The sequence below is a fragment of the Gavia stellata genome, chromosome 1 (genome assembly GCF_030936135.1).
Source record: "Gavia stellata isolate bGavSte3 chromosome 1, bGavSte3.hap2, whole genome shotgun sequence".
Classification (NCBI taxonomy): domain Eukaryota; kingdom Metazoa; phylum Chordata; class Aves; order Gaviiformes; family Gaviidae; genus Gavia; species Gavia stellata.
Window position 1 is genome coordinate 68,088,988 of NC_082594.1, and position 25,586 is coordinate 68,114,573.

General features: G+C 41.4%; 1 protein-coding gene across 1 annotated transcript; it reads left to right on the plus strand.

Moving 5' to 3' along the window:
- The first annotated feature begins 385 nt into the window (after window positions 1-385).
- EDAR (ectodysplasin A receptor) lies at window positions 386-25,098 on the plus strand. Its single transcript, XM_009816897.1, has 11 exons — window positions 386-436; window positions 1,144-1,266; window positions 2,367-2,548; window positions 7,415-7,500; window positions 17,327-17,413; window positions 18,551-18,676; window positions 18,759-18,833; window positions 19,137-19,209; window positions 20,165-20,324; window positions 23,297-23,357; window positions 24,779-25,098. The coding sequence occupies exons 1-11, from the start codon at window positions 386-388 to the stop codon at window positions 25,096-25,098; spliced, it is 1,344 nt and encodes a 447-aa protein (XP_009815199.1).
- The last annotated feature ends 488 nt before the right edge of the window (window positions 25,099-25,586 follow it).

The window sequence follows — 25,586 nt, forward strand, 5'->3', positions numbered from 1 at the left end:
TCCCTCTTTCATTCAGCGGTCGAGACGTAGCACTTGGTTCCTCCGTGGGAGGATTTCTCAGCGAGACAAGAAGTGCCGGGGCTCAGAACAGGTTCCTCATGTTTGACAGATTTTTATAAAGGTTGCAAGCCCAGGCTCCCTTGTGCCATCAGTCTTCTCAAAGAGAGGAAGGAGGTCTGCAGTAAGGGTGTGTAGTGTGTGCGTGTGTGTGAGTGCACGTGCACATCTCCCCCTCTCTTTGTTTAGACCTCTGGGCATCGCTCCCATGTAACCTTTGTTCTGCTTATGAGCCCTTCTGTTCTTATTTTGGCAACACACACAAATATTTACTCATGTTCATAAACAATCACTGATTCTATCTTTTCAGGTAAAATATCAAGAGAGCATGGCTCACCTGGGTGAACGCAAATGGACTCACGTGTTCCCTTTTCTGGTGGTAGGTATTTATGTGTGTACAGGCCTCTCCAGCCTGCAAAGATAACTGCATTCTGCTTGGGTTTTTGCAAACATCTGTGAATTATCATGGCACAGCTACACATGCTTTAGGGATTGAAGGCTAATGCAGTGACTGGTTTCCATTCAATAAAACACCCAGGCATGTGCTGCTTAGACTGAGGCTGCTAGGCAGGAGGGGGAAGGAGAAGGACCCAGGATGGAGCAGACTCAGGAGGCACTGGAAGAGCCGATTAGCCTGGGTGTCACATGAAGCACAGCCTTATCATGGTTTAGGCCCAACCATTATCTCAGGTTGTTATAATTGTCCCTTGCAGTCACATTTATGAAGGCTCATAAATGTGGAGCAGAGCTGGGAGGGGCGAGGGTGCAAACACAGTCATTTGCTGTGCAGGAGAACGTGAGGATTAATAGGTCAGGAATCTCGGCCTTCAGTATTTTGAGGAGTAGCTGTGCCACCAAGCACGAATGTCAGTGCTCTGAGAAACTCGTAGCAGGACCAGGTTGCTGAAAACCATACCTGCCTGTGTCCCATGTAGTGGCACTTCTGTTTCTGAGCTTTAGGGGTGTTTCACGGTGCAATACCGTCCCCGCTGCCTTCTGAGCCACAGCTGGGCAAGGGGAGGGGGCGAGGCGCGGGGGGCGAAGGCGATAGAAGTGACGGTGCTCTGGGATGCTCTCTGGTGACAGGTCTCCCTGGTGTACTCCGCCAGCGCCGAATACTCCAACTGCGGTGAGAACGAATACTACAACCAGACCACTGGCATGTGCCACGACTGCCCCAAGTGCGAGCCGGGCGAAGAGCCTTACATGGTAATTTCAGCTTCCTCTGCTGGTAGGGGACACATGTGTCCAGCACCAAATGCAAAAAACAAATGCTTTGTTAGGTGGCAGTAATATATGGATAGGAGAGAAAATGGGGAAGGACAGAGATGCTTAAGCAGGAGAGCTCATGCATGCGAGTATGTCATGGGAGCAAGGCACTGCACATCTGCACGCTGGTAAACCACGTCCCAGGAGCAGCCTGTAAAGTAGTATAGTAAAAGTTGTAAGGTAGAAGTTTCACACACAGTCCGTTCTCATATCAATAGTTATTTAAAATCTGACGCTGCCGTTCCGACATGATGTGATAAATCTGTTAGTCTGGTGTGCTCGCTGGCCCCCCACACCAAGAATTTTATTTTGCTCTCCTGCTAAGATATTTTGGCAGTAGAAGAACTTGGATACTTATACAACATTTTAAATTATGGTTCCTAAGTAACCATTTGATTTACAGCAGATAATTGTTGCTTATTAAAAAATAAATTACTGAAATCCTGTTTGGTTTTAATGGGATAAACATCCTATTGCAAGAATTTCACACAGTTGGTAGTCCTGAACAACTATGTTTGAAAACTAACCAGTTGGTTTTAGTTTTGTTTAACCTAAATGTGACGTTCAGCTGGGACATGTGAGTTCAGGGGTTACGAAATCTCATCCAAGCATTGCCTTTTGTGATGTTTCCTCTGGCCTCTCCAAGCATGAAAGCAAGATCACCGATATCCCTGCTGCAGCTGTGTTTCCCCTGTAATCTTCTTCACTACTCTTTAATTTTCAGTTCCCTTTCTATCTGAGCAGCAGCTGAAATTCACTTCCATGACTTGCTGGAATATGATATAAATAGCTATGGGGGGCCACTTTCAAGGAGTACGAGGCACCGGTTCCCCTTTTCCCTGTCCAGGACACAGCATGCTGCATCCTTATATACCTCCATGGCCTTTTTAGGACAGACACTAAGGGACCAAACAACAAATGTTTTTCTCTTGGCACAACGTTGTGCCACAAAGCCAATGGCCCAGGCTATGAACATTCCCTTTTGCTAGAAGCCAGTGTGCAGCGCAAGCCTGCTTTTCAGTGACTTTGTGTTGTTGCAGACATGTGGATATGGCACCAAAGATGAGGACTATGGCTGCATCCCCTGCCCTTCAGAGAAGTTTTCCAGAGGAGGTTACCAGATATGCAGGCGGCACAAAGACTGCGAGGGTTTTTTCCGAGCCACAGTCATGACACCTGGTGATCAGGAGAATGATGCAGAGTGTGGTCCTTGTCTCCCAGGGTAAGGATTTAACCACGAACCTTTGCTCTACCCAAGGCACTGCAAAATAATATTTAATGTCAAAATCTCTGACAGCCTCTTTTCATATCCTAGCTGACTGTAGGTACAATAGTGGTGAAGAACGCCTTTCAGTCTCTGCTAAAACAATACATTTAAGTATTTCAAAAGCATTGGTGAACTTAGTGTATCAGAAGATGTCGTTAATCTTACTGAAATCTCACTGAAGAAACAACCATCGGGAACAACTAGAAAAACTGAAACTTTTCCTCTTACTAGAAGTGGAAAGGGAACAGCTCAGGTACACAAGCACAGGTGCGCAGTGCCATTTTAGACACTCTAAGAAATCCAGCTTGGCCTCCACCTGCGGCTTCAGAGAACCACCTTGTAAGTCCTGCATCCTACAAACGAGCTCCATGAAGAAGCCTTGGATACCCTGTAGGGTGCATGCTGGCACTACGGCATGTTCAGGAACCTAAAATAGCTTGCCTCCAGATGCGACCAGCTGGCAGATTTGTCAATAGTTGACAGCATCAACTAACATAGCTGTTAGGTGAGATTTACCAAGGCATTTTAGTCTCTCAGGGTTCTTTCTAGACAACAGAAAGGGGTCTAAAGAGCTGCTAACGTGGTGTGTGTGCTGTTGTTCAGAGTCGAAACAAGTTCCAGGGCTGGGTGAAGGGGCTTCAAATAGATGCTGTTTATTAAGTTCATCTTTTTAATGGTCTCTTATGCTCAGTATAATTCTGATAGTAATAGTGAGAAAGCAATTGCTACATTGAGTATTTTAGCAATATATTCTTGACTATATTACCTTTGAAAGTCTGCAAACCCAAGCATACATTTGCCTTCTCAACATTTTTTTGTAGGGTGAGTAAATACTCTAAAACACAACCTCACCTTACATACCTTTTCAGTTTCTGCCAGTGTGCCTCTTCAGTTTAGAGAGTAATTCCTGCTGACATTCGGCTTTTGTGCAGTTTGCAGATGCTGTATAACCCACACTACTTGTAGCACAGGAAACCCTGTTAAAGAGGCCCTGCAAGCTTCCAGGTTTATTCCAGCAGTGAGTCTGTGTGAGATTTTCACAGTTTACAAATAAAAAGAAGGACTTGTCTAGCTGCCAGCCAAACAGACTGATGATGTGATTTGAAAAGAGCTCCCTCTTGACTTCCCTTCATACATCATAAAGAGCAAGAAAGTTAAATAGTGGCCTCAGTTGCTGTTTCACAATTTTTGTCAGGACTAATGAGGTCACCCAGGTGGGAGCGGGGTGCTAGCTGAAAATAATCAGCTTGCACAGCTGGTGCTTGGGGAGTAATCTCAAAACATCGTGTTTGCACAGGTGTAACCTGTAGCACAAACTGGCCTGCCGGAGTCTGGCTCTGTGCCGCTCTGTGTGTGACTCTCAGGTTCTGGGATAGTTTGGCAAGGCTGGCAGTTAAGGTGAAACACCCTCTTACTCCGAGCTTGAAGAGATGAAAATCTCAAGATTAATTAAATATGGGCTAAAAGAAGCTCAGAAGCTGCCTTGACTCTTCGTGTGACTTAGAGACCCCAGAGGTTGCTCCTGTGCGATGGTGGGGGAAGCACAGAGCCCCTGCGTCAAAGCAGAGAGCTGTCGAGCAGTGCCGACTGACTGGCCACCCTTCCTCATTGCCCCCGGTAGCACAGGGACAGCCAGGCACCTGGGTGAGTGGCAGCTGGCAGGGTGCTCCCTTGTCCAGGCGGTAATCCTCAAAGAGCCCCCCAGTCAATGGGAGGGGAAAATTAAGGTTTCTATTTTGAGAGGACTGTGCTTTCTCAACGTGCTGCAGACCTTCCCAAGGTAACAGCCTGCATCCGGCAATCTATATTTAGGGGCATCTCATACCTTTGCTATTTTTCACCAGCTCAGTAAAGCAGCCTGAGGAAAAGATGAGCATGTGGTACATTCTGACCAAAAGTGTTTAGACAAAACACCACTGAACTGGCAGCCTTTTCCCAGTGGCTACAAGTGCCTTTCTCTATTATTTGCCTTAAAATAGGTGCTGGATAATTATATATTTTTCCTTCTATTTTTTTTCACTATTACTGATGATTAGTTTTAGGGAAGAAGGAGATCTTTGATGCAAGAGCATGGGTCATCCACTGCTTCTCTGTGTCCAGGTTCCCTTCCATGTAAAATAGGAATAACGCTATTTGCCAAGCTCACAAAAAGGTTGCAAGACTGTGGCTAGGGTGGAATTTAAACACTTAGCTCCGAAGCCGTGATCCTCAAAACCAAAGTTCCACTGCCAGTGAACTCTGGAGGTACCTAGACTTAACCTCCTGGTACACTGCAGGCTTCATCCTCTGATCCTGCCCAGAAGCTCTTCCCTCATGGTAAACAGGACAGGTCAAGAATGTGGAAATTAGGTGCAACTCAGACTATTTACCTCAATGCGTTGGATGATCCATTAGTTGTTTCTGGAGTGTGACTGATACTACAACCAACTAGGCGCAGCTACAGTGGGTCAGACCAAGGGTCCCTCTAGCCTGGTCGTCTGTCTTCAGTAGCAGCCGTAAGTGGAAACCCATAGAGGAGTAAAAACAGGCCAGGTGTATATGATACGTATCCCTCATGCTGTCCCAGCACCTATTTTCAGCTCAGAGCAAGTCCCTGGTCTCCTCACAAGACAGAATTGCAAAGGGTTCATTTTCTTTCAAAATGTAGTCAGAGATGCCTCCACTACTGACACTTCCCCTTTTTATGTGTTTGTCCATGATTACAGCAAATCCAGGTTCAGTTCTCTTCTCTGAGGTGTTTTAAGAGAAGGAATGATCTCTTTCCTCTGTTTTCTGAATGTAAAGTTTCAGCCAGTGAATTTCTAATGAAATAAAGTCCCTCCCTGCAGGTCTGGGTAAGGCACCAGATGCCTCCACCTCTGTGCTCATCACCTCCCTGTTGTCTCTCTGCAGAGTGTCCCCTGCTGAGAACATTCCCGCCCGGGTCCCAGGTGCCCTGGTCCCTGCAGGAGGGTAGACCTAAACCTGGGGCCAAGTCCTTAAGTGTAACATAACACCACCAAGGTTAGCCCGAGATAAACCACCATGGGGTTAAGCAGGAAAACTCTTAAGTCCATTTTTCAGTCTAGCCTTTACTCTTGGATTTTGCCTGTAACACTTCAAAATCTGAGCCTGGCAGATGCTAAGGAAAGAGATATCATCAGGCTCATAGTGGAAGAGTAACACCATGAAAATTCGTTATTTCATTACTGGGCCACTTCTTCTCCATAGTTAGTGATATAAAGGAATCAGATATTTCCAACATCCCCTTTAATATTTGGTGCACTGCAAAGTAGCCAGAAACATAAACCTGTTGCCAGTACTTCATAGGGGTGAATCATTATTTGCAGCTGCAGAGCTTCCTACTCACAAGAGTGAACAGTTGCTTGCCATGAGCACCGTCTTCAGTTTTCTTTATGCATCTTCCACCATTCTGCATTGTGGTGAAAACCAAGAAATATTCCACCAGCTTGAGTTAATTAACTGTCGGAAGGGCTGTTTGTCTTTCCTAAATCACTGTGGCTATTAGACTGCGGATCCTAACTGCCCTGTATTTTTCTTTATAGATTTATATGTGTCTTTGGCCTGCCACTCTTTTTTTGTGGTTTGGCAATAATTTCCTGCTTATTTATTAACTACTTCACAAGCTAACATTACACAGGCCCCCACAAGAGTGGAAAGATGAAGTTTTGTGCCTGAGAGAAGAGTAGAGTGGCAGATGGGGCACAAGAGACATTCAAAGGGAGGAGTGAGGGCAAGTCTTTTAAAACCCATAAGAAAGAGAGGAGGAACCATGTGCAGTTTACATGCTCTTTGAGTTACCTCCAGCCCCTGTCCCCACCTTGCAGCTCTGCGTACTCTGTTTCCTGGACCCTTATTTGTAGTCTGGGTCATTCATTAATGACCAACTGATTTTGATGGACAGTTTCAGCAGTAATTTCCTAACAATGCATACATTTTCCAGAAAAACATACTGCACATGCATAGACAGGTATGTGAGAGCAGAAAACAGATTCCCCATTGCGTAAAGTGTTTGTTGAGTACCTGTCTACATAGAATGGATTATGAATTTATTAATTTCTTAATTAAAATTTGTAGTGATTTTCAAGTGATTTGTGAAGACATATCCCTAACATCAACTGTGTATGATTTTGATATAATTTACTCATTAGGTTGCCTGTGGATCCAATTTTGCATAACCAATTACGTTATTTCAACACTAACTTTATTAGCAGCCCAGAAGTTCAAATCATGAAAACCTTTCCTTCACGCTGTAATTCCACTATCAAGGACTAATTTATAAACTATACAGCTTGGAAGTAAAAAAAAAACCTACATGTAAAACCTAATCTGGCTTTCCCTGTAAGGGTGGTGTTTTCCTGTATTTTTTATTCTGATTTGGCTCAGATTTGGTTCTAAGTTAAGGATATTATTCCTATGGTGTTTGCGAAGAAAATTAGCCAACCATATCCAACTGGTGGTCTTGCCTGAAAGATTACTGCTTCAAAAAATAGGGTTCCCTTATTTTGATAAATCTTCTTTCAGGGCATGCTGTAAACTGCAGCTTGAACTCAGCAGGGAGAATAACGTTGTTTTAGGCAGTGATATTGCTTCTTGTTGTGTAGGCTTCATGGTTGATTAATTGCCTTTTAAGAGGAAAGGAAGAAGAGAAACACTGTCTCTATTCAGGCAGTTTTTAAAAAAGAATAATCTTTGAATCAAATTGCTTATAAAAGTTTTTTTAAAATGATTTTATCTCAGTATAATTGGTTGCTGTTGAACCATGCTCAGTTGTAGCACATTAATTTACACTGTTTTGCCTCATCTTGCCCTTCTTTTCAGTTACTACATGCTGGAAAACAGACCTCGAAACATATATGGGATGGTTTGCTACTCGTGCTTGTTGGCGCCTCCTAACACCAAGGAATGTAAGTGTTAGGCAATTTCTGTGCATTTCATCTGGTTTTGTCTTGGAATCATCTGGAAGCTCAATATGAAGTCTTTCAGTAATGATTATTATGTTCAAACAACAAGTCCATCTCCAGTAAAGCCATTTCTGCTTCCAACTAGCTTTGCCAACAAAGGGAGCAAATGCTGAACATCAGAACCTTTGATTTTAGGACCTGCTGCTGTTCAGTTGTGCTCCAGTTTTCATCTGTTAAGACATCCTGTACAGGACTTATTACAGTTACTTAACCAGTAGGAACAGAAAGTCACAAATCTGTGTATTTTTTTAATTCAGTTTCAGTTTAGCTGGGAAGAAAACATGGGACACTTTGTAGATCCTGGTAAAAGTGCATCACACCTTTTCCTTCGGTTTTGAAGTGATACAAGGGTTGACGTTGGTGATTTCATTGACAAAAGAAGCTATAGTTTTCTAACTGAAAAAAAATGTATGCATGTGTGTGACATCCTAGCAGTAACTGTTCGTTTGCATGCTACCTGTGTGCAATGGCTTACCCATCCTCTTGCCATGGAGAAGAGGGACAGCCATGCATCAGCACTGTAATGCAGAGGTAACCTCCCAGAAGACTGCTTTCTCCTTTAGGGTGTAAAGAAAGTGAGAAAAAGAAACGGAAAAATGAGGTTCTCTCTGAATGAACACATTACTTCGACACCCCCCTCAGAGAATCTGGAGCAGATCAGGAGAAAAAGCTTTAAAAAAAAACAGACAAAAAAGGGCGGTCCCCCAGAGAAACCTGATGCATCTAAAACCAAAATCCTCTCCTTGTTCTGTTCTTTTAAAAGTCTTTATCATGAAAAAGAATTGCAATATTGCTTGATTTGAAAGCAGAGGCTGACACAAAAGTCACTGAGCATTTATTTGCGTACATAAATAGCAATTACTGGGTTCAGATGCTGCTGAACTGTGTATCATTGGTGCTCTTCGAGCCACTTCAAAGGAGGACAGGTCGTCAACAACTACCACCTTTCCTAAAGAACAAGAGCTCGGATGAGCCGGGGATAATGACCACCTCACAGAGCTCCTGGTGAGCGGTAACAACCCGGGTGGTGGCATCTCCCTGAACTGTCTGCATGCAAAGTGGCTGGCTTGTTGTAAAGCCACTCACCCCACTTGGCTGCAGAAACCCACCAGGTCCTGAGACATGCACTTCTGACAGCGACAGCAGGAGTGCGCGAGGGCAGGGTGAGCGTGATTTTGATGAGGTAAGGTCTGTATTAGGAGGTTAGGTAAGGGTGCTAGGGAGGACCCGAATGTAAGGTGTGGGAAGAAGGTAGAGAGGTAAGTGAAAACATGAGGTTAGGAGCCTGGGGAGATGAGGGTATATGGTAAGGGGAAAGGATGCGGATACACCTTCTCCTACATGCATGTGCAGGCTGGCTGCCCCGTTGATGGGTATACAACCATGCCTGATGCTAGCCGATAGCCAGAAATTAATCACTTCCTCAGCTCTTATGATCTGTCTTAAACATGTGCTGAAATGGGTTTTTGGTAGTATCAAATGTGTTGCAGCTTACTGAGTCAGCAAGGAACTACCAGAAGATCTTACGGCTGTTACTCAATTCAAAAAGCAAATCTTTGTCTTTTATAGGCTATCTGGCAGATACTATATATAATCTGCTTAGTTCTGTGAGGAAAGTATGACAACTGCATAATTTTTTGAGGTTTGCAAATTCCAATCGCTGGGCACATAAACTTGATGTGAGCATGCAGTTTCTGTCATATGAAGGGTAATATCAGCTTTTTGGTAGAAATGGTTCCTCTATGCAGAACAACTTCTGTGCAATGGCGCTCCTTTCTCACCCCTCTGGCTGTCATGGTGGAGGACCCAGAAGGCCTTAGAGAACTCCAAACAGTCCCAGGTGTCTTCTGTTCCTTTCTTGAGACTTCAAAATAGCATTGAACAGTGTTCAGGAGCCTAAATTTTGCCAGGGTGCCTCTCCCCTAGAGCTGCCTTTTCTTCAAACTGTCCTGCATACATACGGCACACCGCTGGAAAAGGGTGACCCAACGGGTTGCAAGAAAACAAAGGTGGCAAATTACTTAAAAATAGGAAAACAGGGCTGACAAGCTCTGGCTTTACACTTCTAGACAGAAAAATGAGGGCAGATAAATCCCATTTCAGGCCTTCGTTAGGTTTGAGACAGGGTTGGAGGACAGTGGTGCTCTCCTTAGCTGGAAAAATACCTTGCTGGGGAAGTGCCCGACCTGCGTGTTACAGAGGACCAGAAGGAGAGCAACGTATAGTATGTGTGCTGCTGCATGGAAACCTACTCAGAGAATTTGCCTGATGATACATTATATCTGGCAGAAAAGTATTTGGGTTTGATCAAAGGGTAAACAAATAGCTTTCAACTGCAAGAGCCTGCTGTGCAACTTTTATCTCCTACACAGTCAATAAACCTTGAAATGGCTGAGGAAACAAGATGAACACCCCGTGTCCCAGCATCTGGAAATATTAGCGTAAAAAGGTCTGGAAGTGAGAAAGAAATTCCCTGATGGGCCTGTGTCACCTTTATTTTTTTTTCCTCTCAAGGGACTTGAGACATAAATAGCACAAAACAGTGTGGAAAAGAGGAGGAGGACAGGGAGACAATTCATGGAGGTCAGAGATTGAATTGAGGCAAACACATCACCAGGTTACAGTGTTGAAACTCTCTCTCTGGACTGAAGGATGGGAGCAATAGTGTTCTGCAGTCTGGGAAGAATACCAGGCTTCAGCAGCAGCTTGTGGGCAATGCGCACGTATGGGGAAAGGGCTGTGCATGTGTGATATGGGGAAGGGGCTGTGTGTGTGTGAGCATAAGGATGTCTGTTGTGTAGCAGGAGAGCTTTTTCTTACCGGGAAAAGAGTAAACATCACCATAAACCCTGCAAGTTTTCATATCTTGTGCACTGTGAAGCACCTATGTAACACTTCTGGGCTCTCAGCATGCAGCTCCCTCAAGTCTACTGTGTAGGAGCATCAGGACTGGTCTGCTAAGCACAGAGGAGCATGATGCCAAAACATCAAAGATGTGAGAGCTTCAGCTGTGCATGAAGCAGATCATGAGCCACCAGTGACCCTCGCTGACAGTAAATTGGGATATGATACCTCTGTGATAAATGGCAGCACTGCAAAAAGTAGGGGAGGCAGGTTTCCTATGCAAATCAAAGAATTAAGGTAATGAGCACCAAACCACTTTAAGATGTGGCTTCCCACAGTTAATGGTGCTGGATTTTCTGTCAACACCTCTGGAATTGGAGTTACTTGAGGCCTCCAACTATGTAGAGTGGTTTTTTTTTTCTTTTATCCAATGTAAAAGTATATGCAAAAGACAAAAGATTTAAACCTACATGGAGCTTCTCTGGCAGAGAGGTACAGTTACTGCTGGAAGAGATTTTGTCTTCTAGCAGCTACAATTCTCTATCAGTTTATGTATATTAACTCTACTCTTCTGTTCATACTTTGATATTTGCCATCCCAGTTCAAAAATGATGGAGAAAAACAAAATCAAACCCCGCTACAAAAACTTGAAGAACATTTACTTTGAAGTTGTATGTACATGATTACATCAAATATGCAAATTCTTTTCCACTCACAGATTATTGATCTTGAGAACTTTGGCAATATATTCATAAGTGTGCATGGGCACAAAATACTGTTACTTCCTCTCAACTTTTTTGCTGGTTGTATATATGAAAACAGATGTAGTAATCAACCTGTGTAAGGTTTTAAGTCTAACACCTACCAATGATGGCTTAGGAAAATTAAAAAAAAAAAGAAAATTTAAAAAAAAACAACAAAGGAAAACATATGTAGTCAAGTTATTTTTTAATTACCAGAAAACAAATGGCATCTAGAAAGAGAAAACATAATTTTTATTATTGTATCATTAGAACTTCAAAAACAACTGAAGAGATGAGACAGAACAATTGACTAACAGGCTGATGGCTTTGTGTGACGAGCTGTAATCAGGGGGGTCATGTCCATACCAGTGTACTGAAGACTGAGAACTCAGCCTCCTTAACTGAAATACTTAACACTGACAAGCCTAATGACAAGAAGACTTGTATTAGTGAAAAATAATTATTTCAGAGATTTTTATTTTAACTCTCCATTTTTTGTAATATCACTAATTTTCTTTCCTTGCCAGTTTTGTCCTTTTGTAATACGATCAACATCAGGACTTTTTTTTCCCTTCTGTTTCAAATTATGCTTACAAATGAATAGGCTTGTTAGCTGGAGCTAACAAACTTTTCTTTTCATTTTTTTTGAGTTGTTTGATCTCTGAACACCCCATTCCTCTTCACATGTGGAATGGGAGAAATGTTGAAGGCAGTGCTTTATTGTTCACTGGTGGTATGGCCTAATCCTCATCCCTTTAGGGTTTGTCTATATTAGGAAAGGAACCTAATCTTAGGACAAAATTGGCCAGCCTCAGCCATAAACCTTCAAGGGGAGGGAGCTGAGAAGCAAACATGGGGCTTGCTGTCTTCAGCTGCTGGGAAAGCTAGGCTCAGGTATCACTCAGGAGGGCACCTGGTCCTCATGCAGCTCTCCTGAAAGAAAACTCCAATGACTTTGATGTTTTCACCTGTGCCGGAGCTGCAGCTCCCACAGTGAGCACCACCCGTCGTGGGAAACATTGCAAGTTTCTGCAGCATCGCTCTGCCCAGGCTCATGAGCTGCGGAACCTGTGAAGCTGCAGCTTTCCACCAGCTGTACAGTCTGGCCAGCAAAGTGCAGGGGAAATGGGGGACCGTCTCCTTGCGGGTCTGTTCTCTTCTTTCTGACGCTTCTGAAGTCACCATAGTAGGTTTAAACAGCAATTATCCCCTTCATGTTGCACAGAGAAAGAGGTGATAATGCTGAATTCCTGGAGGTAGGTTTAATTCATGAAGCGTGTGCCTGTCACATTCCAGTACTGTGCAGTGATTACAGCTCTCAGTGCATCCTAAACAAAACCACAACAGATGAAAATAAATTGTCAGACTAAGACTGTGCAGCCTGTAATCATCACCACTTCCCTGTCCTGGCAAAATAAAAGGAGAGAAAAATAGAACAATTAAAGACGTTACAGAGAGCACAACAGCATAAAATATTTCCTTTTATGTGTCTGAAGAGTAGTGGTTACTTACAGTGAGAATGACCAGATTGAAAATAAAAGTTTGGGGGAACTTTGCTATCACCATTTTTAGAAGATTCAATCTCAGGAATTAATTTACTTCATGTTCTTCCTGGTTTAATAACTACTTACACTAACTGAAGTGTCTACCTGTGGCTCCAGGAAACATTAGAGTAACTTGCCTTATAGCATTCTGTACGTCCCCTGAAAACAAAAGACAGTAAAATAAAGAGCAGTCAGGCAATCACAGAATCATAGAATCATTTAGGTTGGAAAAGACCTTTAAGATCATCAAGTCCAACTGTAAACCCCACACTGCGAAGTCCACCACTAAACCATGTCCCTGAGCGCCTCATCCACATGTAAATCCTTCATTGTCTAGGATATGCACATATTAGTGATTTGCAATACTTTCAGAGTTGGTTAATGATTGACTACTGAGGTCATATGTAGAGAGTGGCTTGGCTTTGACTGCTGCTTCAGCTTCCATGACTTTCCAAGTGCACAGGGTTTGCATATGAAGTGCTGTTTCCTTAAGTTTGAAACCAAACCTTTTACGTAAGTACCTGAATACAGTTTTACATTAATTTGAAAATTCTCACCTCTGCTTTCTACATATCTAAGTCTTTCTTTATGACTAGGTTTAGTTATAATCCAGTTTTCGATTACTTTGTCAGCCATAAACTGTCTACTTTTATTGAATGTCAACTCAATGTAGTTTATTTTTCGCCTCATATTCCAGGCTGCTGGTTATTTATTTGTGTGTGTGCTTTATCTTACTTCGCTCCCATAAAACAGTCTCAATGATGGCACTCGCAGCTTGGCTAGCAGTAACGAGTATGCATTGCCGTTCATAAATGGCCATGGCTGTGAGAAGAGGGATGCATCAGGAGAAATCAAGCTGCACTCAATGGCAAGAAATAGATACATATATACACAAAGGCATTTTTAAAATGCATCCTATTTCAGGATCACTCTGATAGTCTGTTGTATACACATTTTGGGTATTTTTATAGTATGTCAGTAAGTATTAAATAAACTTCAAGAAAAGCTGTTGCTAGCTATGAGCAGCAGTCCTGTGCATGGACCAGTAAGCTGACACCCACAGCAACATATGTCAGGAGCACATATGCTCTCCTACTGCACCAGATTTTATTCACTCACAAACACTTGCAAGGGGGCATGTTGGTAAAATCTCCCCTCCCTGTGCCCTCCTCCTCTCACAAATCTGGTACGTTTATTCATCACTTCTTATTGTAAATCTGTCTTGAGACACATGAACAACTGTAATAATCCTGTTACATAAAGCAGAAAGGCTCTCTGAAACAAAAAAAGAAATATTTTATTGCCCAGCATTTGTTCACTATGGGGACAGAAGGCTGACTGCACAGCAATTTAAGTTAAAGCTATCTTTTGAGTTAAGAAACCCCAAACATTCAAATGTGAACACAAGTTCAATTGTTCTTTTAAACAATAACTATTTTTAAATGAAACTATTTAGACTCCAAGAAAGTTATAACTAAACTACAATTTTTAAATAAAAACATTTACAATGTAAAAGCTGACCAAACTTCAGTGATAAAATTCTTTCCTAATGTCTTTATCACATTCCTACAACATTACTTACAGGTTTCTAGGAATAGAAACCACTCTTCTGCACAGCTGTATTACAACCATCAGTCTTTTTTGGTGCTTAAAATAGAGTTGTTTCCATATGCTGTAGCACCTTAGGATGTCTCTGCCTGAACTATATCTAAGTCTTTATAGATCATGTAAGTGTCATCTATATTCAAACCAGAGTTAATAATGTGATTGCGATGCAAAACTGGATGTGCACAGGAACAACTGACATTGCAGTCATGGTGTACTGCTGGATGGGAAAAAGCAGCAGCTACAAGTTCTGTTTCTTTTTGCTCACACAAACACGATATGAACTGAACTACTGCAGTAGCTGGCATTTTTGGTTCCTCTTGTAGTGCAGGTGCACAAATTGGCACATTCTTCTAAGCCACATATAAAGAAAAATCTTGGCTCATAATGAATATGCCAAATTATTAAATTTGATAATAGGCTTAAAATATGCATAATGACTAACTCCCACTTAGGCATATGTAAAAGGCCATCACTTTCTAGCACCAGCCTTGATTTTGCCATGACAGGCACTAGAGAACAAACAAGGTGGCCCCATTCCTATGCAGAGAAAATTCTGCATGTAGGCTCCGGGGCTGAAGGTGACACGAGAGGTTTGTGTATGTGTGTGTGTGTGTGTGTGTGTGCATGGCGTGGGTAACACGCTGTATCCTGATGTTGGGTAGAGCTGGGTGAAGTGTGACGATGATGCTGAATGAAGAATGGCTGACCTTCCTCCCTACTGCTCCTGTGCTACGTGCTGCTGCATGACTTCCCACCTTGGAAGGCTCTACTTCCTTTCACAGACAGGTGAAAAACATAAGGTTAACAATACCAAACGATTGAAAGATTGATTAGGCAGAAATACTTCAATGACTACATATTTCAGAGGAAGGAAAAGAGAGAGAGAGAAGCGTTTGATAAAACTTGCTTATGGAGGAGACAAGCTGAAGCTTGTTAGGTAAACTCCTCACAGGCAAAGCAGCACGACTTGCCTGTGTTAACTGAAAGGCAGTGTAAGAAAAGCTATTGTTGACCTGTTGCAGCTTGCAAGAACTGCCCAGAGTTGCAATCGTCTATAACTGGATTTGCCAGGGGGACTGCAAGAATAGGCGTAAGCTGGGTAGCTGTGGACATGAAGGAAAGTACTAGGCTACAGCATTGGCCATTTACTAAATTTCCTCCATTGTCCGGCCATGATGAGTAAATATATAGGTCAAGAAAGACCAAGGGTGATTCGCTTCAGTTTTGTGAAGAACTGCTCAAAATTTAACAGATTACCTGTCTTTAATGTGCATTACATGAAGGTAACATCTTCATCTACTGATATCTAAATGCTCTACTGCTATATTGCAGTTTCTGGAGCTCATAAATAATTCTTCTTAGAAGGAAGTCTGTCACAGAGAAGGGACCAGAGGCAAGATTTACGTAATCTGCCTGTCATTTATATAATATGAAAAGCATCTGAATTAACAAATTAATATATTTAAAACTTTATGAAAACACTTCAGTTTGAAAAGAAAAGCAATTGTAATAAATGAATCCATTTCCTTCCAATAAGTGAGGTTTGAAAGAAGTTTTACCATTGTTAAAGAGAATTTCTTTTGAAGACATCTGCAACTCATACTTTGTGGCGACTTTAAGAGTGTACATTTCTCATTTGCTACATGCAGCCACATTTTATGTTAGGTAATACTTTTTTTTTTCTTTTTACAAAACATTTCTTTTAATTTGAAGAACATGTATATTGCTTTGTTCTTAACCATGGAACATTTCTCAGACCATTCCAGACCACATAATTTCCTGTCAAGTTTACCTGGTGGGTTTACTCTCTCGTAATATTTACTAGGTCAAAAGAATGGCACGGTTAGTTCTCAGCTACTCTAGCTGCCAAACTAGCTTGTGGAGCCGTGTGCTGTGTGCATCTTACTAGATGACTGGGACAGTCTTCTGCCTCTAGATCTGCCGAATTTAATTATCACTGGACTTTTTCCATAGACAGCTAATACAAAGCAGGAGGGATTTCATACCCCCTCCAAGCCAGATGATGTTTTTCAGCATCTGTTGATAGTAGTTGTTTGCATAACCTGATTACCAATGATGTTAAAGATTATTTGAGAATGAAGAGAATGTTTTCTCCCAACCCTAATGTTTTTATTCTGTTTTGGAATGCTATGCCAACACCATCTTGTATGAAAGCATTCTGATCAACAGCCTTATTCCCAATAATATTCAGTATTGTCCGGTATTGTCAAAATACGTTAGCTTATGACTTGATTTACTGCTTTGAAAACTTGGTGTATGACACCATCTGAAAGACTAATATTAACTTTTAAACTTAACTGTAGCATTTAGACATGGAAACCCCTATTGGACAATCTCACTCCTCTGCCAGCATGAAGTATTCCTTTAAGTTCTTCATTTCACTGTTTTTGTGGATTTCCCCCCTTCCCAGAATATATATTTGGACTGACAGGGGGAATCGTAAGAAACGTACTGCCCAGCTAGATTCCAGGAAATTATAATATTAGCACAACTCCATGGAACAGGAAAGCATTCAATGGTATTATTTGTCACCTTTCCCAGGTTTTCTTGTGGGGTCATGAGGGTTTGCATATCATCAGAGTTTCACAATGATCCTGCTAGTGAAGGATGCTTGTGAGAAGCACTAATTTGATGAATCCAGCAGCTGGGACTTGGCGTTTGCAGTTGCAAATAACGTAGCAGGGGTCATAAACAGCAGGTTTGTCATCAACTGGATCCTGGAAAACTTTCTGCTACCCAGGACAGATTTGTAATGTGGGAATCTATACATAACAGTTGGCCCTGCCTGTGTCTGAAGATGCTTGGGTTCCTTCTAAGCTCATAACTTCAGAAACTTTGACTTCTTCCACTCCCTCTAGATGCTATGCAAAAATGTAGTCTGTAACACAATTTTCAACATGATAGAAATGCAATCAAGCTAAGTAAAAGCTCTGTTTACCTGGGCAAAGATGTTGCTTTGACTGGACAAAGTAACTGTGGAAGTTCATGGCACTCCTCTTTATATTACAGGTGCGGGGGCTACCTCTGGCATTTCAGCCATTTTCCCAAGTACCTCTGGCACAAGCACTTTCTCACCTTACCAGCACGCTCACAAAGGTAAGAATGCATTCACAGATTTAATTTAGCAGCTGTTTGTTTTGAAAATAGCATCAACAAAGTGCAACCAAACTGAAAATATCTATTGTGAATTTCATTACCCCTATTTCCAGGTTTCTGAAACTGCTATTAAAAATAATTATTTTTTATTTCTTGGTTAATCAGCACCACCATTTTAGCCAGATGGACTTAAAATGGATTTGAACTGTACTCAGTAATGCCAGCAATAAATTTAGCTCATTATTTGTAGCCATACAGAAATGGCACTATGTCTCAGCAAAGCTTAGCTGACACTGGGGAAAATAATTTAACGTACAAATATGGTCAGTCTCTTATTGAGCTAGCATAAACAGTTCTCCAGCATGATGATTAGGTTTTAGAAATATGTGAACCTGAGAAGACACAACAGAAAAGATGCAGTTAATGAGGTACTGACAATGCTGATCTTCTGGTATTGTCTGGAAACATGATCATGAGCATCATGTTTTCAGAAAAATTAAAGTTTTCATGCATTTTAGCATATCTGTCGTTTTCTGCATCCTTTTGTGGCTTTTTAATTCTAGTCCTTTGCATCCAAATTCTGCTTCTGAATACCTTTTCACATATGTTATTTTAAATACACCCTCTAGCCATGCTGCGTTTTAAGTCTCAGAAAAATACCAGTCCTTCCACATATACATTGTGTTCTCCTGCAAAGCTTTTGAGGCAGCCCTTGTTATCAACACCCATTTTAGCTCTCATCCCATTTGTTTGGGTTTTTTTTTTTTCTTTTCAGTGCTGTTTCCTAGAATACACTGTTAGGAAAGCTGCTACTCTTGCTTACATATAGCTTCCTACATTATTAGCAGATATTATTATTTCCTACACCTTTGTATCTAATGGATCATGTGATTAAATATTTTTATGAATACTGTTAAAGGGGTATTGCAGCATAAATGTCACAATTTTGAAAAACTGTTAATTAGTTTGCCTTTGAGATATAACACTAAGTTCTTCAATACTTAATGAGTAACCAAGACTCAGATCAACTAAATGAGTACGCAAAATGTAATTGTAGAGCAGACCACAAACTGTTAACTATTCTCTGATCCTATGAGTTGCTCCTTTAGGAAAATATTTTTTTGTTTATTCCAGCAGATCTTTCAGGACAAGGACATCTGGCTACAGCTCTTATAATTGCAATGTCTACCATATTCATCATGGCTATTGCCATTGTCCTCATCATCATGTTTTACATTGTGAAAACAAAACCTTCTGCTCAAGGTAATTGTTGAGCACATGAAATTTTAGCTGCTATTTTTAGATAGCCTCTGAGAATAATTAGTGTTATATTTTTGTATTCTAGCCTGTTGCAAGAGCCACTCAGTAAAAAATGTTGAAGCTCAGGCTAACACACAAGAAGAGAAGAAAGAAGTACAAGGTATAAGTTGCTTTAGTTTTGCTTTTTTTGTCCAAGACATCATTAGCCTTAAACACTCTTAATGCATTTCTCTTAGTTACAATTTCTCCTTTGAGCTGCATAAAATCCGTGTCAGTTTACTAAAGAATTGTGCATAATAGTTTTCGTACTTCCAGAATGTCACTTAATCCTCCGATAGCAATTAAAAAGGTAGCAGAGAGATTTATGTTTGCAGTAAGGTTGCCAGCAGAACAAGCTCCTGAGGCAAAACACTGGTTTGGACCCTCATTGCCAATTTAAATTTCTCTAATTGTTGATCTACAGAAAATGTTGTGATATTCTCTGAGAAAGAAGAGTTTGAAAAACTTACAGCAACTCCAGCTAAGGCTGTTAAAAGGTGGGTAAAAGATAAACATTCTTCCAGTTTGACTGAAGCGGGGGAGGAACATAGTCACCATTCATCATGGTACAGAAGAATACATAAAGAACAAAATAGAAGTAATTAGCACCAAGATTTTCAAGTCTATCAATCAGACCAAGGAATAACCTGTCAATGGGAAAGTCACAGCTGTTAAGAGTTTCTGCCAGAGCTAAAGTGACCACAGCCACCTTACCTTAAAACCTTACCTTGAACACTACGTGCTCTGGGTCACAGCCCACTCAGACCCCTGTGCTGCCCCTGTGCTTTCAACCTTTTGCAGTGAGAAATGGGAATTAGATGGGTATCTGGTAGTTTGCTGCAGCAGGGGAAAGACTAGACACCTTAGTAGGCTTTTCCTCCTCTGGTTTCTAAGAGAGGATGACAGATGTTACCGAAGAGAAACCTATGTCCTCCCCACTCCCTCCGTGACTAGTTCATCAGCTCTTGGGGTTCCATCTCCTCTTTTGAGAGGTCTGTTTCTGGGACCTAAGTGCTGCTCCTGCATACATGCCCTTAGTAAGGTTACCCTTCACTTCCAGGCAGGAGGAGCAAAAATAGCTGCTCCGGGGCTTAAGGAAACTCCTTGTCTGCAGCATCATCCGGGTGGCACAGCATGATAATTTCCTCACCTTGTGTCTGCCTGGCAGCCAAATCTGGCTGGGTAACATGATTAAGGTGGGCTAAACACTGTCCTTATGGAAAATCCCTCTATAAAAGGATTCTTGCAAGTGATGTGTGACTGTGTAACTTGGTGGGCTTTGTACATACATCCTGGGCAGGTGAAGGCAGTTACATTCACAGGATTTCCGAGGAAAGGAATTTTAAAAATGGAAAACACTTGTATTCCATTACTCTAGGATAACAAAAAGGAGATGATCGGAGTCAACCCATGAGACCCTTCACTAAGATAACCATATCCTTCATTTTACAGTGAAAATGATGCATCTTCTGAGAATGAACGACTTTTAAGTCGTAGTATGGATAGTGATGAAGAAGCTGCAGTTGACAAACAAGGGACTCCAGAGAGATGCTTGTTATCTTTAGTGCATTTGGCCAGAGATAAATCTTCTACAAGCAATAAATCAACTGGGGTAAGGCTATTTTGAGATTTAAAAATTGAGAGATTTTTTCTGTGTTGTTTTTTTTTTTAAAGAAAACAATATACAAACTATCACCCCCAAAAATGCAGTATAGTGCAGACCAGACTAATTTACAAGAGCTTCTCCAGACAAATTTAGAATAGAATCCCCTTTGCACAGTGGCATATATATGCATATATCATAGAATTATAGAGTAGTTTGGGTTGTTCAGTGCTGAAAACCAAATTTCCTACAAGAGTAATAACTTTGCTTTTTTGAGTATTGTATTTTATAGTCTAAAGAAAGAAAAAACGAATAACAGCAAAACTCCAATATAGCTAATGCTAATATAACTAACCCTGATGCTACATTTACCACAGAAAATCCAAGACAGAAAAATGCTGCAACAGCATAGCTGGCTTCATACGGCAGTGTAGCATCCGAGTGCCTTGACCCAGTAGCACCATGCCACAGACTTTTCAATAATATCCGGTGTTGTGCTTGGTTTTCGTGTATAATTTTGAAAAACACACACATGCTCTGAAGGTCACTCCTGTGCTCTGAAGGACACTGTAAATCCACTGTTTGTTTTGCAGTGGAAGGCCTTCACTTCTTCCTAATGAGCGAGTACTGCTCAGGGTGTTTTATCTCACTTGGAGTATTTCAAGACATAGTTAAAGCCACACCTCACCCACACAACTTTTCAGTTATATTAACATGAAACTATCCTTAAACAGCTCAGGTATTTTTATGGTTTTAGTACGTCAAACATAATTTTAAAATGGCAATACCTAGGACAAAATCACATCATTAATTTCTAACATCATATAGCTTTTAAGAATAAAAAGGTTTGAAAGTGCATCTTTTCATGTTTTAAATTGTTGGGATGGTTCAGATCAAACTTTCTAAAATAGCTCATTTTTCAGCTGAGACAAGACACGCAAAGTCTCAACACAAGAGAAATGTTTTTCTAGTTGTAGACAGTTATGACCATCTGAAAATAACTTACTACTCCAATGCTCACATTTTAAAATTCAGTTTTCTGAGGTCTCTTTGAATATCCAACTTTATCATACTTCTGTATGCACTGGCTTGAAATTGGATAACACAAGTTGGGTATGCATGAAATCAAAACGTTTAGTAAGAAGTGGCTTACCTTCTAAAGACCATGTATAATAGATATATTCTCCAGAGTGATTTAGATAGAGAGCTTGTAAGCACATCTGAAGCATGAACTATATCTTCCAGACCTTCTGTTCTACCGTATTCCTTATGGACTGAAGCCTGCTGACAAGGCTGAAGACAAAGTTTTAAATGAAAGTGCAGACTGCATCAAGATCCTCTGCTCCATACCTAAGATTTCATAATTAAGGCAGTTGCCAGAAGTTAGAAAAGAAGTAATTTGCTTCAGGCTGGATATTAAGTAACACTTCTAGTACAGGAAAGAGTATTAAGTAGCTGTTGGATGAGGGTAAACAAAGTTGAACACCTGCTCTTATCCAAGTCTGCTCCTTCTTCATTAAAACAAAAACCATTATGCAATGAGCTACCACATGGAGGATTGTCAGGCTCAACTTTACCTGTTTGCTTTCAGCATAAGCTTTACAAATCCCCCATCTTCTGGCTCTGGTAAAAAGAGCATCCTGCATAATTCTTCATGGGCACGGAATTATTTAACTACCCTCCTTGCCCTAAAAATGAGAGGAGAATGAAAATAAGCATCCAATAGCTTGCGTAGGAGGAGTTTTAATAAATCCCATTAAAAAAATTTTTCCTGTTTACAAGGTTCTGAAACAGCTAATCCAAGCCTACAGTAGCAACACAACCAATTAAGCACATGTAAATTATACCAAGAATATGTGAATGACAATCAGTGTCTGCATTGCATTGCCTGCGAGACACCACATTTGCGCAGCGTCTGTGCCTGCGAGACAGGCTTCGTTTGGGTGGAGCGGCCACTTTGTGGTCTCCAGCTGCACGTCTATTAATCCAAGTCATTGATGTGCCTTGCCCTTTAGAGGGCAAATAAAATGAGGGAAATCTTTCCACAAAACAAAAGAGTGAAAGCAGGGCTTTTTTCTAGCCTGGTTTGCAGTGGAAAGTGGCAAATTTGTGGAGATAATACTAGAGTCCTATCAAAAAGACAGCTTTTCAGAAAGCTCAGTCCTAATGTGAGCTGGCAGAAGGATGACAATTCCAGTCCCTGAGAACTCATGACATTTTGACATTTGTTTTCACTCCACATTGGATCCAAAGCCAAACCTTGAGAATATTTTTGCTAAATGAAACTATATCAAAATGTCCATTTTCAGCTTGGAAAATGTCAGGTTTTCAGTCCGAGTTTCTTTCTTGTCAAAAATGACTAGAACACCCTGGACCTCAGATTTTCCCTGCTTCACTGATTTATTTTTTTTATCTATCTATCTCTAAAATGTTTCAGATTCAACCAGGCAATATATCATGGAAGAAAATGCATTTAAATAGTAATGCATTAAGCAGTTCTATGTCAAATGACAGAAAGGCAGATCCTCTCCTCTGCAGTCCTCTTAGATTACTGGAAGAAGGCAATTTCAGTCTGAATTTAATTCCCTGTGCCAGTCCTGTCCTGGTTTACCTGGCCATACCTGCATTAATTGCCTGCATGCATGGTATTGAATTTGTCTTAATTGTCAGGAGTTTGCTTTAGTTTGAAGGAGAAATAAAATATACAAACACTTGGAGCAGAAAAGTAATTGATCTAAAAAAGACTAGAAGATGGAAAGAAAGATTTCTAGCAGTGGAAACTGAAATCAGAAATAGGGTACGCTTCATGGAATAATTGCTGTGTCCTTTTCTTTGAGTCTTCAAAAGAGACCCTTGAGGACATTATGTGATAACCCCTAGCGCCATGAAATTAGGATATCCCACAGGTTTTCCACTGCTGTCTTCTAATTGTTTACTCCCATGACTGAAAAATTAATGAAATAAAAAATCTTCTCATTTAGATTCAAAGTCGAAGGAAAAAGATACTTGACGTGTATGCTAACGTATGCGATGTTGCAGAAGGTGAGTGTACGAAACTTGCACCTATACTAACAGCACGAAATTAGATCACAAGCGTTTGCTATAAAATAAGAAAGGCCTCTGCCTTCCTGTGGAAAGGAGAAAGTCCCAATCCAGAAAAGACGCTCTGTAGGCACAGTCGTACTCACTTGCCAGGAAGTACCATGGTGCCCTGACCCCAGAGCTGTCGGGGCTGGGCTTGGGCTGGAGCACGCCACGGCTTCTCTCCAGGCGTGTGCATGGCCTTCCTTCCTATGGAGAGCAGGGAGGGTAGTGCTGGGTCATGCTGGGACACGCACACAGACCAAGTTGCAGAGAAGCACTCTCGCATTCCCCATCTAGAGGAAACCTGTTTGATTTCTTTGTTTAGTCTCTTGGATAACAGATAGAAATTAGTTCCAAATACAAAAGTGGGATTTGGGAAGGGTCAGGATTGTATTTCAGACACAAGTCTCAACCTACTCTGCTTCTCTAAATGCCGTCCCACTTCTCACGACAAAAAGTGGAGTTTCCAAGTAAGTCAGTGTTTTAAGTGTTTTAACCCTCTTTATCACTTCACTACCCAGACTGTTTTGGCAGAAGAGACATGAATTCATTTCCCTGCAGAACAGAAGACATGACTGCATTTAACCCCTACACACACACACTTTGTGTGCACATGTGTGTATGTGCTTTTGAGTTTTCTGTGGTTCAGGGAGCTCTATCTCCCACCAAATTACTGCTGTTGAGTATGAAGCAGCAAAACTACAGAAGCAAAAGACTGATCTTGGAAAAATGCCGTAGCTGATTCTATCCTCTATTCTGTGGCCATGAATACATAGCAAAAATGTCCCGGAAAAAATAGCTCTCTCCCCACAGGATGAACGTTAAATCCTCTCTAGAGATTCAGTGATAGTAATGACAATCGAGCACTTGCAGGGACTTTTTGATTGCAAGCATCTGGCATCATTGCTTCACCTCACTCCTCACATTCCTACAAGGGCAACTTTCAATTACAGAGATGTTACAGCAGCTGCTGGTGACAGACTCAGGGAAGGGTCAGAGCTGTCTCTCGAGCTCAAACACTGTGCCTGACATGCAGAGGTGTATTAATGGAGCTGCTCACTAGGGATATGGTTGCAATATACTTTTTCTAACAGCTAGTAAATTGTTGAAGGAAGAGGCAGTGCCATGGGAATTCATACAACCCATCTAATACTTCTTTCCCAGACAACTTTTTACGCTAATTATGGTACCCTACTGTCACTAGGAAGAATTAATTTGGTAATATATGTAATAACTTTGGAGCTAGACATGGACTATCACTTAAAGATTTTAGCTGTACTTACTGCTAACAGTATATGCTGTAGTACTTTAATAATTGTCTTGAATAGTCAAGACTCGTGCACAGAGCCATCTGACAATAAGCACCTCACTTTTTGCAGGTCTGAGCCCTACGGAGCTGCCATTTGATTGCCTGGAGAAGACCAGCCGAATGCTCAGCTCAACCTACAACACAGAAAAAGCCATAGTGAAAACGTGGCGCCACCTTGCCGAGAGCTTTGGACTGAAGAGAGATGAGATAGGTGGTATGACAGATGGCATGCAGCTATTTGATCGCATCAGCACAGCAGGTTACAGCATCCCAGAACTGCTAACCAAACTGGTGCAAATCGAGCGGCTGGATGCTGTCGAATCCTTGTGTGCGGATATTCTGGAGTGGGCACAAGCCATGCCTGCTCCTGAACCAGCAGGGACATCCTGACATGCCTGCCTGGGACCCGCGCTTCCAATCACCTCCAAGAACCATGATTCTGGCAAGCAAAGACTTTGGACAAAAGACCATTGATGTTTCTTCTACATAATCGCTCCCCATAACCAACGGGAAGTTATTCTCTTTGACTTCTAAAAAAAGTGAAGTTACACATCTACCAAAACAAGAGCAGAAATCTCCCAGGAAACTTGGTATGAAACATGTCATTAAACAAAACGATCATGTTAAACAGTTACTAAGTGGACACACAAACATCCATTTTGCAGTCTGTGTATGAGTATATGTGCAGATAACCCTGCTGATACCCTTCCTGCCTGGCCTTCAAGAAAGCCATTGAATTGCTCTCTGAAAATATTCCCATCTCTTAGGGCTTCGTTCAAAGGTTTAATACTTACAGTCAAAAGCAGTACCACAGCTACAGTATCAATTAGTACACGAGGCACGTACATTTCTGTCGGCTCTAGCACATTTAAGATGTA

Coding starts and splice junctions, on each gene's coding strand:
- EDAR (XM_009816897.1), top strand. CDS start 386: ATGGCTCACCTGGGTGAACGCAAATGGACTCACGTGTTCCCTTTTCTG. Junction 1,267..2,366: donor CGGGCGAAGAGCCTTACATG/GTAATTTCAGCT, acceptor GTGTTGTTGCAG/ACATGTGGATATGGCACCAA. Junction 18,834..19,136: donor AGAGAAGAAAGAAGTACAAG/GTATAAGTTGCT, acceptor GTTGATCTACAG/AAAATGTTGTGATATTCTCT.